At 48.3% G+C, this 18691-nt stretch overlaps 1 protein-coding gene across 1 annotated transcript; it reads right to left on the bottom strand.

Annotated features, from left to right (window-relative positions):
* Nucleotides 1-2439: 2439 nt before the first annotated feature.
* AMBP (alpha-1-microglobulin/bikunin precursor) lies at nucleotides 2440-13722 on the bottom strand. The gene is made up of 10 exons (XM_061163974.1): nucleotides 13434-13722; nucleotides 12076-12218; nucleotides 10373-10449; nucleotides 9340-9456; nucleotides 8784-8885; nucleotides 8020-8066; nucleotides 5135-5216; nucleotides 3902-4069; nucleotides 3426-3599; nucleotides 2440-2563 (listed from the first exon to the last, which is right to left on the bottom strand). The coding sequence occupies exons 1-10, from the start codon at nucleotides 13548-13550 to the stop codon at nucleotides 2532-2534; spliced, it is 1059 nt and encodes a 352-aa protein (XP_061019957.1). The 5' UTR covers nucleotides 13551-13722; the 3' UTR covers nucleotides 2440-2531.
* Nucleotides 13723-18691: the final 4969 nt, after the last annotated feature.

Below are 18691 nucleotides of genomic sequence, written 5' to 3'. Positions count from 1 at the left end.
GGCTTCCCTGGTGGCTAAGCGGTAAAGAATCTGCCTGCCAGGGCCGCAGACACAGGTTCAAGCCCCAACCTGGAAAGAGCCTCATGCCTCCGAGGAGCGAAAGGCTGTGCGCCACAGCTTTTGAGCCTGTGCTCTGGAGCCTGGAGGCCCCAACTACGGATCCTGCATGAAGCAGCTACTGAAACCCAAGGGCCCTAAGAGCCCATGCTCCTCAACAACAGAAAAGTGAAAGTGGAGTTGCTCAGTCATGTCCGACTCTTTGCGACCCCATGGACTGTAACCTACCAGGCCCCTCCATTCATGGGATTTTCCAGGCAAGGGTACTGGAGTGGGTTGCCATTTCCTTCTCCAAGCCACTGCAATGAGAAGCCCACGCACTGCAACTTAGAGAGTCGCCCCCGCTCGCCTCAACTAGAGCAAAGCCCGTGCAGCGACAAAGACCCAGCATGACCAAAAATAAAAACAAACAAACAAAAAATAGGTTATCATAGCATTTGTCTGGGAATGCTTCTGGTGCCTTCTGAGATGAGGGGACTCCTGACTGGAGGAGTCCCCTGAGGTGGTAAGATCAGATCCAAGGGAATTTTGTGTAGTGAAAGTTTTAGCACGTGTCGTGGAGACATGTCTCCAGAACCAGGCAGGATGGCGGCAGGGGCTGGTGACCCTCAAGGGCGGCTCCATGTAAACGGGCCATGTCAGTTCAGCTCTTGCACCTTAGCGTGCAGGATGCAGGCCCAGGGCTGCCGGAATCTATTTTTCAAGAAAATTGAGAAACTTAGATTTTTATATGGACATTCTTTTTTTTTTTTTTTTGGTCATGCTGCGTGCTATGTGGGATCTTAGTTCCCCAACCTGGGATCAGACCCGTGTCCCCTGCAGTGGAATTGCAGAGTCTTAACCACTGGCCTGCTTGGGAAGTCCCCAAGAGGTCCACTTTTAAATGGTGAATTCAGAACTGTGAAATAGATACCTTATGAGCCAAAAACTCCCATCCACCAGCTGAGCTGAGGGTGGCTGACCCATCTGTGGCTGGCATTCTCTGCTTTAGGCATTTGTCCTTTGGGTCACTTCAAAATATCCCTCTTCAGAGTGGTACCTTCAGACTGCTGTAGATGGTGGCCCCAGTGCATGAAGCGTGCATGGAAGGGCAGGTATGGATAGACGCAGGACATGAGGACATTTGTGAGTTGCAGCCTGGAGAGCCTGTCGCGTCTCCTTGTGTCCCCGTCCCCAACTCCAGCCACTTCTGTCAAGACAGAGTCCTGGCTACACCCAAAAATGCTGTCCCTCAGGAATCAGGAAGCCCTAAGCTCAGGGCTTTGGGGAAAAAGAAGAGGAGTCTCTTATGTGATCTGTCAAGAGGGCTGCAAAGCTGTGTCCACCCAGAATCCTTGCCTCTGGGTTTGTCCCCTCCACCGGAGATGTGCAGTGCCCACCCTTCTCCCTTCCTGAGGGTCTCTTAATCCAACGGGCTAATGGCATGAAAGGGACTCTTGACCAAGTGAGCCGCCAGCCCTTAGCATGCTGTTCACCCCACGGGGAAGAGGTGCTGTCTCTGCCTAGATTTCTGCTGCCAGGGTCAGCGTTCCATTTCAGCACACACGAAGCTGGGATTTTTTGGCTCTCTCAGCAGCAGCAGTCCTCAGGGCTCTGAGCGGATGGAGCCAGCAAGAGGTGTTTATGAATCTGATGTTTGTAGATCTGGTGCGTGTGAGCTCCTGGAGTCCTGTGCTTGGGCCAAATTGGTGCCCAAGCCATGCTGGACAGCCTACCCGCTCTCTTCCTCCAGAGAGGAGAAGGAGAAGCTGGGCTAGACCTAGGACTTGCAGCTGTGGTCCAGGGCCAGATGGTTGTCCTGGACACAGTGAAAAGGGCAATTGATAGTCTCCTTCCGGGGCCAAGGGCCAGAGTGAGGATGGCAGGAGATGGGATCTCCAGGGTCCTTGTGGAGGAACAGCCTGAGGCTTTCCAGCAGCTACAGCTGGGGATTAGGCTGTGAACAAAGTAAAAGGCTGCAGGGGTGGGTGGGTGGGGGTTCTGTGTGGCCAAGGGCAGGGGAATTCTTCCAAGCACTTGTGGGCATTTATCTGACCCCCCTGGGCACACACTAGGCATGGTAATTTCTTCTGACCCTGGGCCACTGATGACCTCCATCAAACCTCTCCGGGAAACAAGTATCCAGAGTTGCTCCCTCTTTTCTCTCCTGGCTTTATTAAAACAAAACAAAATAATCCCATTTTATACAGAACTGTGATTTATGTTTCGTAATTTGCATAGCCAATTTCATGTCCTGAAGATGGCTCCATTACATTTCCCACACACACATTTTTCATTTCTGGGGAAAGTTCATGCCCCCTCCCCAGCCGGTCTCCTCCTCCCTTCCCCCAGTCTCATTATACTTCGTGATGAACAGTCAGGACATGGAATTTCAGGAGTCTACAATTCGGTTTTTATTGGAACCTGCAGCAGGGCTCGGGGCAGACTCTGACCCTCCCACTTCCTGCTGCCTTGTGGAGTGGCCTCCGGGCCGGTCAGTTGGAGAAGCGCAGCAGCTCCTCGTCCCCTGTGGACACAGAGAGGCTCGGGGAGTAGGTGTGGGGTCACCCAAGCGTCTGTGGTTGGGGGCGGTCAGGGCATGGGGATGCCTCATGGAGGAGGGAAGGCAGCCTGGACTGAGTTCGAGCCTGAGCCTGAGGCCAGAAACTTCTGCTTGCGGGGTGACTTGGTAACTCCAAGATGCATTCCACAGGATGACCTGGTTTTTTGCCTCCTGATTTACTTTAGGCAATTTTTCCGGTGGGGAGATAAGGCACATAAATCTTCAATGGCTGCGGCTTCTTGGAATGCTTTTCTTGTTATCATCGCAGCATTACCACCGTTACTAGTACGGGCTGCTGCTAGATGGGTGTGAACCAGGCGAGACACTGTGCCGCCTAGGAAGTGGGTCCTTTGTCCCACTTTACAGAAGAGAAAACTGAGGCTTAAATTGGTACAGCCCGTGGGGCCACAAAGGGGCGGGCATGACTGAGCACGAAGAACTATAAGAGGGACAGACATGGATTGAGACGGTCCAGAGATGTGAGCCTTCAGGAAGCAGTGGCTGGCAGTATTTGAATCATTTGAGTAACGATGTGGCCAGTCTGAATGTGGCAATGAATGCCAGGATTGGAGCCCGGTTCTGGCCCACTCAACCCACCGCCTCCCCCTCTGCTCAGGCCAGCACCTCCCCCCAGGTGCCCCATCCCAGCTGGGGTAAGGCCTTGGGCTTGGTCCCATTTTACAGGTGGGAAGCTGAGAGAGTGGGTGTGTTGGTCACCAGGACAGAGTCCAGGACTCAGCTCTCCAGATCCCTACCACCCACCAGGGCTCCCCGACCCGGACTCCGGTGGCCCCTCAGCCCCGCCCGGCATTGTGGAGCCTCCTACCTTCACCAGGAATGCCACAGTACTCCTTACACTCCTTCTCCGAGTAGAATTTGTTGCCATTGCCCTTGCAGCCCCCATAGATGAAGCGGACGCACTTCCCCTTGACGGCATCAAACGCCCAGAGCTCGACGTAGGCTCGGCATGGCCCGGGGACTATGGGGAGGTTACAGGCCTCTGCGGGGTGGGGGGAAGGCAGAGAGCCTTAGAAAACCTCATGATTGCTGACCTGAGACCCCCGGCAGGGCCCCTATCCCCTGGAACACCTAGACCTCTTCCTATAGGTTGAGAAATCAGCCCCCTAGAAGACATATATGCTGAGGGTCACCCACACCCAAGTGTTCGATTCCTATGCCTTCAGAAAACTGGCCCTGGAATTCCACCGCTGGAGCATCCTCTCTCGGCCACCTGTCCAGCGGGCACGTGGTCTGCTGGGAGGACAGGAGTGGGCAGGGCAGGGGAGATGGGGTGGCACTCACCCACGGTCCGGCAGGTCTGCAGACATTCCTTTTCTGAGAGGAAGTTGTTGCCATTCCCCATGCAGCCGCCATAATCGAAGGTCTCGCAGGCCATGGACGTACCGTTATAGAAATACCTCTTGAACAACCCCAGGCAAGGCCCTTGTGAGTAGCCCAGCTGGCAGGAATCTGCGGAGGGGCAGAGCAGCAGTGCTCGCAGAGTGCTGACTGTGTGCCTGTCACCAGGCCGGACACGTCAACGGGTATCACCTCATTTAGTTTTCATCTCTGCATTAAGAGGAATCATTCTCAACCCGTTTTAAAGGTAAGGAAATCGACTCCCTGAGAGGTAAAGAGATTTCCCCAGGGTTACCTAGTGCTGAGATTCCAAGTCACATTTGTTGGACTTCAAAAACCCATGCCATAATATGAGGCGTTGCCAATGACCCCGAGGCCCGGCATCCCCCTTTGGTCTTGTCTGCCCAAGAGCTCGGTAAAGATGGTGGGTGAGGCTACATTCACCAGCATGCATGCTGGCAGCCTGGCCTCTCTGCCAGATGTCCCAGCCTTGTGCCTTTGCTCTCATCACTCCTGCCCCTAGAATGCTAGAATGCCTTCCTGCATAAATCATACCTGGACATAACATGAATTCTCCTTCATCCAGGAAGTCCTCCTTGACCACTTCACCCCTCCCTTTTCTGAGCTCCCTCAACTCTTTAGCTGTCCCTCCTCTTTCAAGTCCCTTATTTTCTTCCTTGACTGCCTCCTCTACTAGACCAGAAGGTGTGTTTGTCCATGATCCCAGTGCTCAGCAGAGGGTCTGGGGGGGCGAAGCAGGGTCAGGGTGGTTCAGTGTTTGCTTAGAGTTGAAGAGTGATAGGTCTATCAACTATACATCTGCTCCCACAAGGGCCCTTGAGGTCAGCTCAGCAGGCTGTTATCCCATTGTACAGATGAGAAAACCAAGGCCAGGAGGCCACGAAGTGAAACAGACCAAGAACTCACTTCTCATCACAGAGCTGAACATTTCTAGGCTCAGGGACCATGCCTTATGCTCCCCTCCCTCTCTCAACAATGTCTGGCACAGGGCAGAGGACGGGATTTGCCTTTTCTAGGCTCGGTTCTTCATTCTAGTAGAAGAATAAGAAAGACTTCATGGTGATGAGGGCAGCTGGAGTGAACCAACTGTGGGCCCTTCCTCTCTGGAGTGTGGCAGAAGGGGGTTTAAAAAAAAAAACAGAGAGTGATCCTCACCTTCTTTCTTGCTGAAATTAGTTATTGGTTGTCCAGCCCCCGAGCCTTCCTCTTCCTGGGTCAGCACAGCCCGCCGAGCCCTCTGGGGGAAAAAACAGAAGAAGCTGTTTTAGGGACCTAGTCACAGTTGTTCCCCTAGACCCCCGGAATGTAAAAATGCCATTTACTCTGAGGATCAAGGTGTAGACAGACACACAGCTACTAGACTGATGAATGGCCTGTTTTTCCCAAAGCATCAGGCTTCCCAGGTGGCACTAGTGGTAAACAATCTGTCTGCCAATTCAAGAGACAAGGGTTCAGTCTCTAGGTCAAGAAAATCCCCTGGAGGAGGGCATGGAGACCCATTCTACTATTCTTGCCTGGAGAATCCCAGGGACAGAGGAGCCTGGCAAGCTACAGTCCATGGAGTCGAAAAAGTTGGACACAACTTTGAAACCAAACAACAAAAACAACTGGCTAAAACAGAAGAGGCAGGAGACAGATAAAAAGAAACGGAACAGAAACTATCCAGACCCGCTTCAGAAATCTCATTCAAGGTTGAAGGAAACGGGAAGATATTCTCAAACAGGGAAGAATTCCAGGATTAAAATACTCAAAACTTCCTCGAACACAGCACTTTGTGAAGAAATGGCATTAGATTAATAGAAATAATAACTCAGGAATGGCGAAGCTGTGTTGTATTCACTAGGAGAGAATGTAGAATCCATTAAATTATAGAACTATTACTAAATGTCTGGGAATTGCAGAGACAGAACAGAATGGGAATGGTATCAATCTGGACAGAGTAAAAGAAAAAGGGAGGAGGAGATAGAACACAGTTTGATAGTAAAGACGTCTGTCTACCAAGTCCCAGAGACAATAGATACCCTCTAAAAGTGTTTACTTACATTTAAAGTCGCTCAGTTGTGACCCCAAGAACTATACAGTCCATGGAATTCTCCAGGCCAGAATACTGGAGTGGGTAGCCTTTCCCTTCTCCAGGGGATCTTCCCAAACCAGAGATTGAACCCAGGTCTCCCACATTGCAGGCGGATTCTTTACCAGCTCAGCCATAAGGGAAGCCCAACCTTGACAGAGCATTCTTTAAGAAATAAACCTCTTGGCAAGGAGAAATAATTATTTGAAGATTTTTTTTAAACCTTCAAACTTCAGATTTTTTTTTTAATTCAAGTAAAACAACAATGGATGCCTTTTCAAATTCAGTAATAGCATCTGGAATGAATTCCATTTAATAACAGCATATCTAAATCTGTGCGTCTGTCTATCCAACTTTCCTTCCCCCTGCCCCTCTCCAGGTGTATACAGGTCAAGATTCCTGGAATAATGTGAATGCTCAGAGTTTCTAGGTGGTGCAATTTTTCAAAACTTGTTTTTTATACTTTTTATACTGCATTGTTTTAATTCTTTATAATGAGAGTATGTTAGCTTTATAGTAGCAATGGTAATTTTTCTTAAAAAATAGGAAAGCAAAGAAATATGTCAACCGTGAATTCTATGTAGAAATAGGACATTATTGTCCTTTTTTGCTTTCTTTCAGTTTTAAAATTTTTTTCAGTTGCATGCAACAAATTCTGGTAAATTCTCTTTTCATTTTCATTCTATTACAAGTATTTTCTAACCTTCCTTGTTACGACTTCTTAGATACACCCATCATTTAAAAGTGAACATCTAACTTCCAAATACATGGGATTTTTGTCTAAAGTCTCTTTAATATTAATCTCTCATTTTGATACTAATTTCTTATTTAAATGCTTTCTTCTCTGCCGTAACCCTTTGTGTTTTCTCCAGTCTAACTTTATAGAGGCTTTCAGTGGCTAAGTCAAAGATTTCTCTTGGTAAATATCACATTGCACTTGAAAATATGTGGATTATTTTCAAGTGTTTTTCGATACTGATTTCTAACATAATTCCACAGTGATGAGAACGACTCTGTATGATTTCAATATCTTCAGACCATGAAACTTTTGCACCTCATCTTATGTCCCTGGACATGTTCCAGTGTCTCCTAGGTTATAGTCTATGGGAACTTGAATAGAATTTGTATTCTGCTGTTGTGTGAAAACTATATAAATCCTAACTATGTTGAGTTGGTTTTCAGTGCTTTTCGGGTCTGCTGTCTCCTTCTACTTCTCTGTATATTCATTCTATTAATTTTTGAGAGTTAGATACTGAAACTCCAACTAACAACCTTAATTTATATATTTAAAAAAATAATTGTAATGTATAGTGGAACATATGTAACCTTGTTCTGTACTTTCCAAGTCCCTTGTATATATGTTATATACTTTCATAATTAAAAAAATTAAGATTAAAGTGAAAAAAATTTCAAAAATATGTTTCTAAAATAAATACATGTATGTATTTTTACACACACACACACATAGACACAACAGTAGACTAAATTAGTATACATAATTTCCAAATAATCAGAGAAAGAATGAAGACTTAATCAATATGGCAAAAAGCAGGAAAAGAAGGAAGCCCCCCAAATCAAAAGTCAGCATAGAAGAGGCACTGGCTTGAGAAGCTGCTTGCCCTCAGGTTTGCTGTTTTTCAGAGCTCAATTGACTTTATTTTCATCTATTGAGTATTGAGTATCTTTATCTCATTATTGAGTCTGTCACTGCTTTTAGGCACTCTTCTAACATGTCACTGGATCCCAGCACCTGGAAGGTAAAGGTAATCACTCCATTCCACAGATGAGGAAAGGGACATCCATATGGGGCAGCAACTAGCCTCATGGCAGAACTGAGATTGAGCCCAGGTGGGTCTGACTTCACAACCCATGCCCACTGCTGCCTGCTCTCAGCAACCCCACCCACCAGCACGGCAGGGGACCCTACGCGGGCAAGGTGGGGCTGGGGCGGGGGAACAGAGGGGCTCACCGAGAGTAGAGTGGGCTCTGGATCCTGCTCTCCAGGGACACATTCGCCTGAGTCAGAGGACAGGAGAGAGAGGGAATAAGACCCAGACAGGCTTTGCTTCTTCCGCAGAACTAATGGCCATGCGGTGGGCGGGCCCCCTCTCTGGGACCTGTCCCGTGCACCAGCCCACTGCAGGGACGGCTCCACCCGCACGGCTTGCTGAAGGTCACCGCTGGAAAAGCGACGGGCTGATGGCAGTACCACTGTTGCCACCCCTATTGTCTCCATCCCGCCACCAGCATCCCAAGGCTGACATCTATCCAGCACTTACTAGAAACCACCTACGGTGCTACTGTATTTAACGCCTTTATCTCATTGACCCCTCACAGCAACTTCTAAGGGGGGGTACACATTATCATCCCCACTTTACAGATGAGAAAATGAGGCTCTGAAAGCCACCTGAAGCCGTTCAGCTCAGTTCGAAACTCGGGGCTCTAACTCTTACCCTCTATTACCTCCCAAGAGGGGGCCCTGGATTCTGGCTGTCCCCGCACTTGGCAGGTGGCAGCAGCGTGAATGCTGAATTGGCTCTAGTCTCAGCTCTGCTAGGTCCACACCGTGTGACCTGGAACTAGTCCAGGGACCCAGCGTGCCTTTTCTATAAAGAGAGGAGGGGAAGTATAGCCCAGTTTCCCTCAAAGAGGGGTGGGAGAGACCCAGGGTCTCTGGGGGCCACAGAGGATGAGGAGGGGACAGAAATGTAAGATGCGGTGGGGTGCCGTTACCTCTGTCGGGCATGGTGAAGATGGCGTCCTCGGGGATGCCCACACCCAGGGCCACCTCCCTGAATTCCTCCAGCAGGCTTTCCCGAAGCTGCGGCTCACGCCCTGCAAGTGGGAGGCAGGGGAGATGCCTAGAACCACAGGGGCCAGGGCCGCCAGGGCCTGGCATTATTTTGCCCAGGGATTTTCATTTCGGGGACATTTGAGACCTATTGACTCAACTGGGTCTCTTTGGCACCCTTATGGAAAGCTCAGCTCCAGAAAAGGAGGAGGAGCCTTCCCAGGCTCCCCATTGCAGGTCTCCCAGCTCCCCACCCAGCACAAGAGTGGTTCTTTAAGGGCCCAGAGATGCTAGAATTCTCTGGATATTTTGAGATCAAAAGAAGAGGCTTCAGCCTCAAATGGGAGACTGAGCTCTACCTCCTCCAGGGAGAGTGAATGTTTCGACCTTTCCCATAACTGGAGTTTTGTTGGAAGGAAAAAGCAAAACTCCCTGAGCTCCCCCACTTCATTTCCCCAAATGACAGGTCTCCACCCACCCCCAGCTCCAGGCCTTTACCATAGAGCTTGACAGTAATGGTGGGTCCATGACGACGGCTTAATTTCTTGGTCAGAAAAATGGCATACTCATCGTAGTTGGTGTGGACCACATAGGACTCCATGGTGATGTTCCATTCTGCATGGAAGATGCAGGAAGATGAAAAGATCAGTGGTCAGAAGGCTTCTATCCTGAGATCCTTCACCTATTCACCCACATATCATCTATTCATCCATCCTTCTGTCCACCTATCCTTTGCATATATTCGTTTATCTATTCATCCATCTTCACTCTCCCTCTCCATCCATCTCCTCCAAGGATTCATCATTAATTCATCCACCATCATTTCATCCGTCCGTCCTCTCTGTATATCAGTCCATAAATACATCCATTTTCCTTCCTTCCTTTCCTCCCTCTTTCCTTCTTCCTTTCCTCCATCTGTTAATCCATCAGTTTATCTATTTAACGATTGATTGATTACTCAACTAATCTGCCATCACACATATATTCACTTACCATTTTTAATTCTCTCACTCATTTATTTACCCAACCATTCATCTACCCAAACATTAAAGCCCTGACACGATTATTTGATGCATAGAGCAAATTTAATAAACATTTGCTGGATTAATGATAAACTCATGTCCACGTCTGTCTATCCCTTAGCACCACACACACCGTACATGGTAGATGCTTAGCAAATTGTTAGCAGTTGATTGCAGATGCCTAAACAGGAAGACTGATGAAACCTTGATGTCATCCTCAGCACTCAGAACCATCACTTGAATTCAGTAATGTTTTCAGCTCGTCACTTAAAACCAGCCCTTGACGAGCGTGTACATGGTGGGGCAAGGGTCATGAGGGTAGGGGCTAGAGAGAGAAAGAGGAAGAAGGGGAGAGAAGGAGAAGGAGGGGGGAATTTGGAGAGAGGCTAGATGACATTGCAGAAAAATGGGAGGAATGGTTGTAGGGGCAGAGAGGAAGAGAGCTTAAGACACCAGGCATTTTTTTAGCAAAGGAGAGAACTGCGGGTGTCTCCTTTGACTCAACTTACTGGCTTTGTGAAAGAGAAACTTCCCATCAGTGCTTGTTTTCTCATAAGTACCAGAGATCGATTCACAGACACCTTTCCTGGAAATGAACAAACCAAAAGAAAGATAATATCTGGTAGAGACCGTTGTCCTGACACCCCGCTCTCCTGCAGTGTCTTTCCAAATACCTTTTTTTTTTTTTGTAATTTGGAAAGTAGCATTTCCAAATATCAGGTTTAATTCTCCCACCAGTCCTGAGAGACATCTGTTTCACATAAGAGAGCAGAGGGACTGAGGGAAGAAAGGAGCTAATTGATGCCATCCTCTTGGCAAACCCAGCACTGAAAATCAGCTGCCTTAACCAAATCTGTACAGTATGCATATATGCCAGGAAATCAGAACGATTCATTAACACCTTAATTCATTTATTACTTTGTGTCTCTCTTGCCTCATTTTCCTCATCTGAGAAATGGGGATAATGATAGTTTCTACCTCATGTTTTGGGTGAGAGCATCAAATGAGATATTTTATGCAAAGAGCTTAGAGTAAGTACTATGCATACATTAGCTACTATCTTTACCAGCTGAGATACCAGGGAAGCCCATTATTGTTATAATGATTATCGTTTATCTTAATAATATTTAACGAGCAACGTCTATGTGCCAAGTACTGTGCTACAGGCTGGGGATTCAGAGAGGAGCAGGGGAGACCCTGTCTCCTCATGGAGCATTGGACTGTAAAATCCAGTGAAGGGGGCAGGCAGGCCAGAGGCAGATGCAGTCGGTGTGGTTACTGCCATGTCGGGGGAAGCACGAGGTACTCAGAGACCATAAAAGAAGGCACATAACCTGAACCTGGATAGGTGGAGGGAGTCGGGGAGGCCTTCCTGGAGGAAGCAACAAAGAACCTGAGTCCTGGAGGATCCCTAGGAGTTAGCGCAGGAAGCGGGGAGAGGTTTTCTAGGTAGAAGAAATATTCGATGCAAAGTCCCAGAGTTAGGAGGGTTCCAGAAACTGAAAGAAGATCCAGCTAGGTGGGTCAGAGAGTATGTGGGTGCATGGGGAAGGGAACAGTGAGCGCTTGGGAGTCACAGAGGGCTGGAAGGCTCTGCTGAAGGAGTTGAAGTTTATCTCAAGGGCAATAGGAAAGGAACTCTGGAAAGGTTTAAGCAGATTTGAGTTTTTGAAAAGACTTCCTGGCTGTGAGGTGATGAGTGGATTAGATGGAAAGTTGGAGGTTAGAGGTGGGGAGAAATGTAGAGAGGATACTATAGATAACGGCAGGAAAGAAAGGTGAAGGTGACTTGGTCCAGGGCAGTGGTGGTGAATAGGGAAGAAGTAAACAGGCTGGAGGGAATAAGAAAGAGCAGGGATAAGGCTGGATGGTGGACCGAATGGTCGTGGCAGAGGAAAGAAGAGTCTAGGACATCCACCAACCACCCAGCTTTCCAGGTTGCGTAGAAGTGCCTTTCCTGAGCTAATGGAAGGCCAAGGAGCAAGAGTAGATTGGAAAACAGGCAGAGTGCTGGGCGCGTTGCCCTTGAGGTGTAGATGGGACAGTTAGTATGGACTGCCCCAGCGCTGGGAAGCAGAGAAATCTGGCCCTCAGGAGTGAGTCCTGGCTGGAAGTAGAGACCTGCTACTTTCCAGGACAGGGTGGAGGCTGAAGCCAGGGTGGGGGTGGGGGTGGGGATGGGTCCCAGTCCTCTAACCCCATCCCCACTCACCGCCTGTGAGTGTTGGTGACGCTGATCTCCTTGTTCGTCGCCCCCTCTTTCAACACCAGTGTGCTCACGGTCATCTTGTCCTTGAACCTCTTCAGCCATGGGCAGGTGGAGCCCACGGCCACATTGAACCACTTCCCATAGATCTAGGAGGCAGCCACAAGCCCTAAGCATCTGGACCTGGACAAGACCGGGAGGGTGTCTGTCCCCCTCCCCCCTCTCAATGACTTCTCCTCCTAAGTGATCATGTCTTACAGATAACTGGAGGCTACAAGGCTTCCAGGGAGGATGGAGCCCTGATGATGGAACTCCAGGCAGCATGGCTGGCTTAGGAGAGAGATGGCAGGTAGACCCCACCCCGCCCACTGGCAGAGGGCCTGACTCTGCTGAGATGCAGGCTCTGGGCTGCTCACTGGATAGGGTCCAAATCCCCATGCCCCAGGGTCACCATCAACCACTGCTCTCCAAGAGCAGGGTCCTGTCTCTTACTCCTCCAGGGTTGGGGTGCTCACCACCTTGCACACAGCCCGTACCTCTGTGTTAGAAAGTAACTCCTTTCCCTAAGCTGAGCCTGACCCAGGACGAGACTGCTGCCTCTAGAAAGAGAACTTAGGTGTCTGCAGACCCTTCGCCATCCCAGACCACCAGAGACCTGTTCCTCGTGCCCCGCTCCCCACAACCCTTCCTCATTGCTAAACGTAAACAAAATCCATACCACGGCTACAAAGGTCAGAAGGAACCTGGGGTGGCGGTGGAGGGACAAGCTTTGCTCAAGGTCACCCAGCGATTCGGGCGGAGCCGGGGCTGGACGGCAGACTTCCCTTGCACAGCGCCCTGCCCAGGCCACTTAGTCCCCCCATCCTGATTTCTGTCCTGATCCTCTTATCCCCATGATCCTACAGGTAGGGCAGAGGGCCCAGGATGGGCTGCCAGAGATGTTGCAGCGGAGGTGAGCAGTTAAAGAAGGAAGGGATGCAGGTTAGGGGGTGGGCGGAAGAGTCACACAAAGCCAGGCGCTGTCGGGGGGAGGCACTGCAGGGGCAGTAGGACTTGGCACCAAGCCTTCTCTGGGTGGGTTCTCATCAGAGCACGATTTCCCTTGGAGTCCAACAGTGCAGGTTCAGACTTCAGGATCTTTGACTCAGAATGGCAGCCCAGAGTCCCACCAAAGGATGAGCGCAGAGTTGCAGCTTCAATGAAATCCTGACCGTCTGAGCAGCAGGAAGGACCCTCAGAGACCCATCCCTGGAGTTCCAGATGCAAAGAGTGAGACCCCAAGGCACATAGGACTTGTTCCTCTCTGCCGGCAAGGCCCAGCCACTCAGACACCCTACAATCACTGCCAGAGACGCCAGTCTTACCCTAGACAGGTCGAAGTTCTCCTGCACTTGAATGTCATCAGGCAATGTGGGCACTGGGCTGGCATTCACCGCCAGGCAGGCGGTCAGTAACAGCAGCAGGCCCCTGAGACTCCACATGGCTCAGGTTCCTCTGTCTGGGGTGTCACTCACGGGCTTGGCTGGTCTGGGGATGGAAGAGCCACCAGCTCCCTGCTCAAGGCAGCTACGGACTGGGGCTGGGGAAGGGGCCTGCGGCTGTAGGTGACCTTGCTGTTTGCCTTGCTCGGCCAGGACCAATCAGAGCCCCAAGGCCAGGGCTAATCGATCCCTTTTTGTACCCTGGCCGGGGTCACAGCCCCCAGGGGCCAGGGTAGCTGTTTCAGAGGAGCCGCTGGTCATATGCAAACTGGCCCTGGGGCAGCTGGACGCTGGATTCAGGCATCACAAGGACTTCCCCAGAAACTCCTCGCCTGTCCCAGGCAGGATGGGAGAGGCGGGCAGCCCAAGCCCTTCCCGCTGAGTCATTCCACCTGTGAGCCAGGAGGACAAGCCCAACGGGCCTGTTTCCCATGTGAAAAAAAATCTAGGGCCTGGGGAGAGTAAGTGGCTTAGCAGAGACTATAAGCAGGTCTATGGTGAAGCTAGCTTCCCTTGTGGCTCAGATGATAAAGAATCTGCCCACAAGGCGGGAGTCCCGGGTTTAATCCCCGGGTTGGGAAGATGCCCTGGAGAAGGGAACGGCTACCCACTCCAGTATTCTTGCCTGGAGAATCCCATGCACAGATGAGCCTGGCAGGCTACAGTCCACGGAGTTGCAAAGAGTTGGACCTGACTGAGCGACTTAACATCGCCCCCATGGCAAAGATAAGACTAGAGCTCAGGTGTCCTGTACCCGGAGCTCCTTCTCTGACCCATGGCTTCCCACAGCCCTAGCAAATAATATTAATATTAGAAATAATAATGCTGCTGCTGATGTCCACAGCTTCGAGGCAGTGAACACCTAGTATGGACCAGCTATGCACAAGTACTTTATACCTGCCCTGAAATGGCTCATCCCCACAACAGCCCCATCAAGCAAGTGCTGTTTTCCCCCTTTATAGACAGGCAGCCTTTGATGGTGACTGAGAGTGTGGACTCCCGAGAAGCCAGGATGCTTCTCTGTGCTGCTCACTGGGGGAGGGGGTGGCCTTGGGTGAAAGACTTTACCTTTCACCACATCCGTGTCTTCATTTGAAAATGGGATAGTAGCAGTTCCTGTTCAGAACATTGTCACGAGGACTGAAGAAGTTCATGCGTGCAAAGCACTAGGATAGTAGCTGGCACATGGCGGGAGCTGAATGTGTACACTGAGGGTTGGATAAAGTCCCCTCCCCACAAATTCAAGTGCACCTGGGACCTCAGACACCTTACTTGCATATGTAATGAGTTCAGATGAGGTCCTACCGGAAGACGATGAACCCTCAGTCCAAGGACTGATGTCTTCATAAAACAAAGAGGAGGGAGATTTGGACTCAGAGACACATAGGGAAGATGGCCACGGGAAGACGGAGGCTGAGATTGGAATGAGGCGGCTGCAAGCCAAGGAATGCCAAGGGCTGCTGACAGAAGCTGGGAAGAACAAGGAAGGATTTTCCCCTAGAACCTTCAGGAAGGATGTGGCCCTCCTGACAACTTGCTGTCAAACTTGCAACCTCCAGAACTGGGAGAGAAAGCAGTTCTGTTTTATTACACCACCCACTTTGTGATATTCTATTAATGGCAGCCTTAGGAAACAAGTCAGCGTTCATTCCCTTGAAATACTTAACAGGAATTTTTAAAAAGCAGATCCATTTGTCTCCAAAGATCAAACTCTTGCCAGTGATACTGCAGGTCCTGTCTGTTTTTTAAATTTTTTTTTGAAATTGTGAAAGTATGATGACAAATTTACATGAAACTTGGAAAGTACAGAAAAATTTTTTTAAGTAGATGAATGAAGATTTTTAGTTGGAGTTTCAATATCAAACTCTCAAAAATTAACAGAATGAATATTCAGAGAAGTAGAAGGATATGAAAAGCACCAAAAGCGCTATTAGCCTGAAAAGCATGAAAGCGTGGAAAGCACTAAAGCAGTTTTCAACCTGAAAACCAATTCAACATAATTAGGATTTATACAATTTTCACATAATAACAGGAACCAGTTTCTATTCAAGTTCCCATAGACTGTAAGCCAGGAGACACTGAAACATATCCAGGGATGTAAAACAAGGTGCAAAATTTTCAGTCTAAAGATAATGAAATCGTACAGAGTTTGTTCTCTTATCACTGTGGAATTATATCAGAAATCAATACCAAAAGATATTTGAAAATGACCCACATATTTTCAAGTGCAATGTGGCATTTACCAAGAGAGACCTTCAACTTAGCCATTGAAAGCCTCAGTAAAGTTAGACTGAAAAAAAACACAGAGGGTGATAGCAGAGAAGAAAGCATTTAAATGAGAACTTTGTGTAAAATGAGAAATTAATATTAAAGATATTTTAAACAAAATCCCATATATTTGGAAATTAGATGTACACTTTTAAATGATGGGTGTATCAGAAAAATAAATAAATAAAAATTAAAAAAAAATAAATGATGGGTGTATCAAAGAAACAATAACAAGGAAGATTAGAAAATATTTGTAACAGAATAAAAATGAAAAGAGAATTTACTAGAATTTGTTGCATGCAGCTGAAGCTGTTCCATGCAATTAAATGCAATGCAGAGTCTTAAAAAAGGTATGAAAACAAATAATGAACACCAGCATAAAATTTTGTGGGGTTTGAACAAAATCTGTACTTTAGTTAATAATACTGTGAAAAGTAAAGTGTTAGCTGTTCAGTTGTGTCCGACTCTTTGTGATCACATGGATTGTAGCCCTCTAGGCTCCTCAGTATCACTTGTTAATCTCCCGATTTTTTTTTTTAACAACATAATATTTCTTCATATTCTCAGAACTGGACTCAAAGTTTCAAGCCTCATTCAAATTTTCTTAGATCACTAAGATAATAAATTTTCTAGACTTTAGGCAGTAATACTAGATGCCAAAATACATGGAACTATACTAAAGTTTTGAGTGAATATAAATTAGAAATCTAACATTCTGTTCACACTGAGTAAAACAACAGGAATCAAAATGTCATAAGGTTTTCAGCTAGGCAAAAATACATAAATTTTCTAAAATATATATATTACACATACTATATATATTTGTTGTTGTTCGGTCACTAAGTTGTGTCCAACTCTTAGACTTCATGGACTGCAGTGTGCCAGATTTCCCTGTCCTGCACTATTTCTCGGGGTTTGCTCAAACTCACATCCCCTGAGTCAATGACGCCATCCAACCAGCTCATCCTCTGTCATCCTCTTCTCCTGCCTTCAATCTTTCCCAGCATCAGGGTCTTTTCCAGTGAGTCAGCTCTTTGCATCAGGTGGCCAAAGTGCTGGATCTTCAGCTTCAGCATCAGTCCTTTCAATGAATATTCAGAGTTGATTTCCCTTAGGATTGACTGGTTTGATCTCCTTACCGAGGAACTCTCAAGAGTCTTCTCCAACACCACAGTTTGAAAGCATCAATTCTTTGGCACTCAGCCTTCTTTATGGTCCAACTCTCACATCTATACAGGACTACTGGAAAAACCATAGCTTTGACTAGACAGACCTTGGTCAACAAAGTGATGCCTCTGCTTTATAATACCCTGTCTAGGTTGGTCATAGCTTTTCTTCCAAGGAGCAAGCATCTTTTAATTTTGTGGCTGCAGTCACCGCCTGCAGTGAGTTTGGAGCCCAAGAAAATAGTCTGTCACTGTTTCCATTGTTTCCCCCATCTGTTTGCAGGGAGAAATATCAATAATCTCAGATATGCAGATGAACCACCCTAATGGCAGAAAGTGAAGAGGAACTAAAGAGCCTCCTGATGAGGGTAAAAGATGAGAGTGAAAAAGCTAGCTTAAAACACAACATTCAAAAAACTAGGATCATGGTATCTGGTCCCATCACTTCACGGCAAATAGATGGTGGGGTGGAAATGGAAATAGCGACAATTATCTTCCCTCTTGTTCACAGTGTTTCTCAAGCTTTTATGGTTTGTTTCATGGTGGTAGTGAGGAGGCAGTCTGAATTAAAAAGGGTGCAGACAGCTGAGAGCCAGCAGCCTTGACTTGTTCGATACAACTTTGGGGATGACCTTCCCTCTCTGAAGCCCACTTTTCTCACCTGTAAATGGAAGATAAGAATCCCTGATCTGACAAGAGATCAAGTGAGCAGTGTGTGTGAAAGTACTCTGTAAACAGTCCACTGCCTCGCCTGTGTGATGGTGTCAGGATGTCTGTCTTTGAAGAAACCAAGCCTGATACAAGAATGAAAAAAAATCACAATGAATCATGAACAGGAACAGAGCCATCCTGTGAAGGTTGCCCCCAGGGTATCACATGGCTCATCTGATCTTCACAGAGGGTCTACATTGTCAGGACTGTCAACCCCCCGGCCCCAAGGGAAGCCTGACAGCCACACGAGTAGAGAAGAATCCCGGCCTCTTTTGGTGCAAAATTGTTCAACCAGCCACACAGCCCCTCCTGGGGGAGGGGAGAGGCCGGGAGGATGGGCCCAGGATGTTGATCTCTTCTCCCACCTCCAGAGATGTTTGCTCTCCTGAGATTATTAACCAGAACAAACAGTGAGAGCAAACTCTGACAAAGCCCACCTGGACTTTGAGCTGCTTTTTAAAAATTAATCCTGAACCACAAGGACGCAAGGCCGGCAGTAAACAGGAGTGCTGACCCTCTCCCCCCTCTGGCCCTTGGGGTGGAAGGAGAGAGGCTCTGGGGCCCCTGCCCTCCTAAAGGATACAGGGTCCAAGGGTTCACTGAAATTGGCCAGGTCCCAGAACACTTTCAAGGGGAGGGCAAGGGCCTGACCACGCAAGAGGGCTTCAAGCCTCAGAGCCAGCGCAGGAGGGAACAGAGGCCTGTTTCAGATGAACACTCTGGGCCTCCGAGAAGGAAAAGAACTTGTTCATGGTCCCCCAGCTTGGGAGTGACCGAGCTGGAGGTCAAATGGGCCTGACTCCAGAGCCTAGGCTTTCCCCCATCCTTTATTCATCCGTCCACTCATTCATTTACCAAACATGCTCTCCAGGCTTGGTGCTGAGGATAGGATGGAAAACAGGACACACTCCCCAGGAGCGGGGGCAGGGGTGAGAGAATCTGGCAAGATGAGTAGGAATCAGCCAGCCAAAAAGGCATGCATGGGGTGGGGGTGGG

This window comes from Dama dama, chromosome 16, assembly GCF_033118175.1.
Source record: "Dama dama isolate Ldn47 chromosome 16, ASM3311817v1, whole genome shotgun sequence".
In the NCBI taxonomy this organism is placed as follows: domain Eukaryota; kingdom Metazoa; phylum Chordata; class Mammalia; order Artiodactyla; family Cervidae; genus Dama; species Dama dama.
The sequence above is the reverse complement of the archived record's forward strand: the minus strand, read 5'-3'. Positions and strand labels throughout refer to the sequence as shown.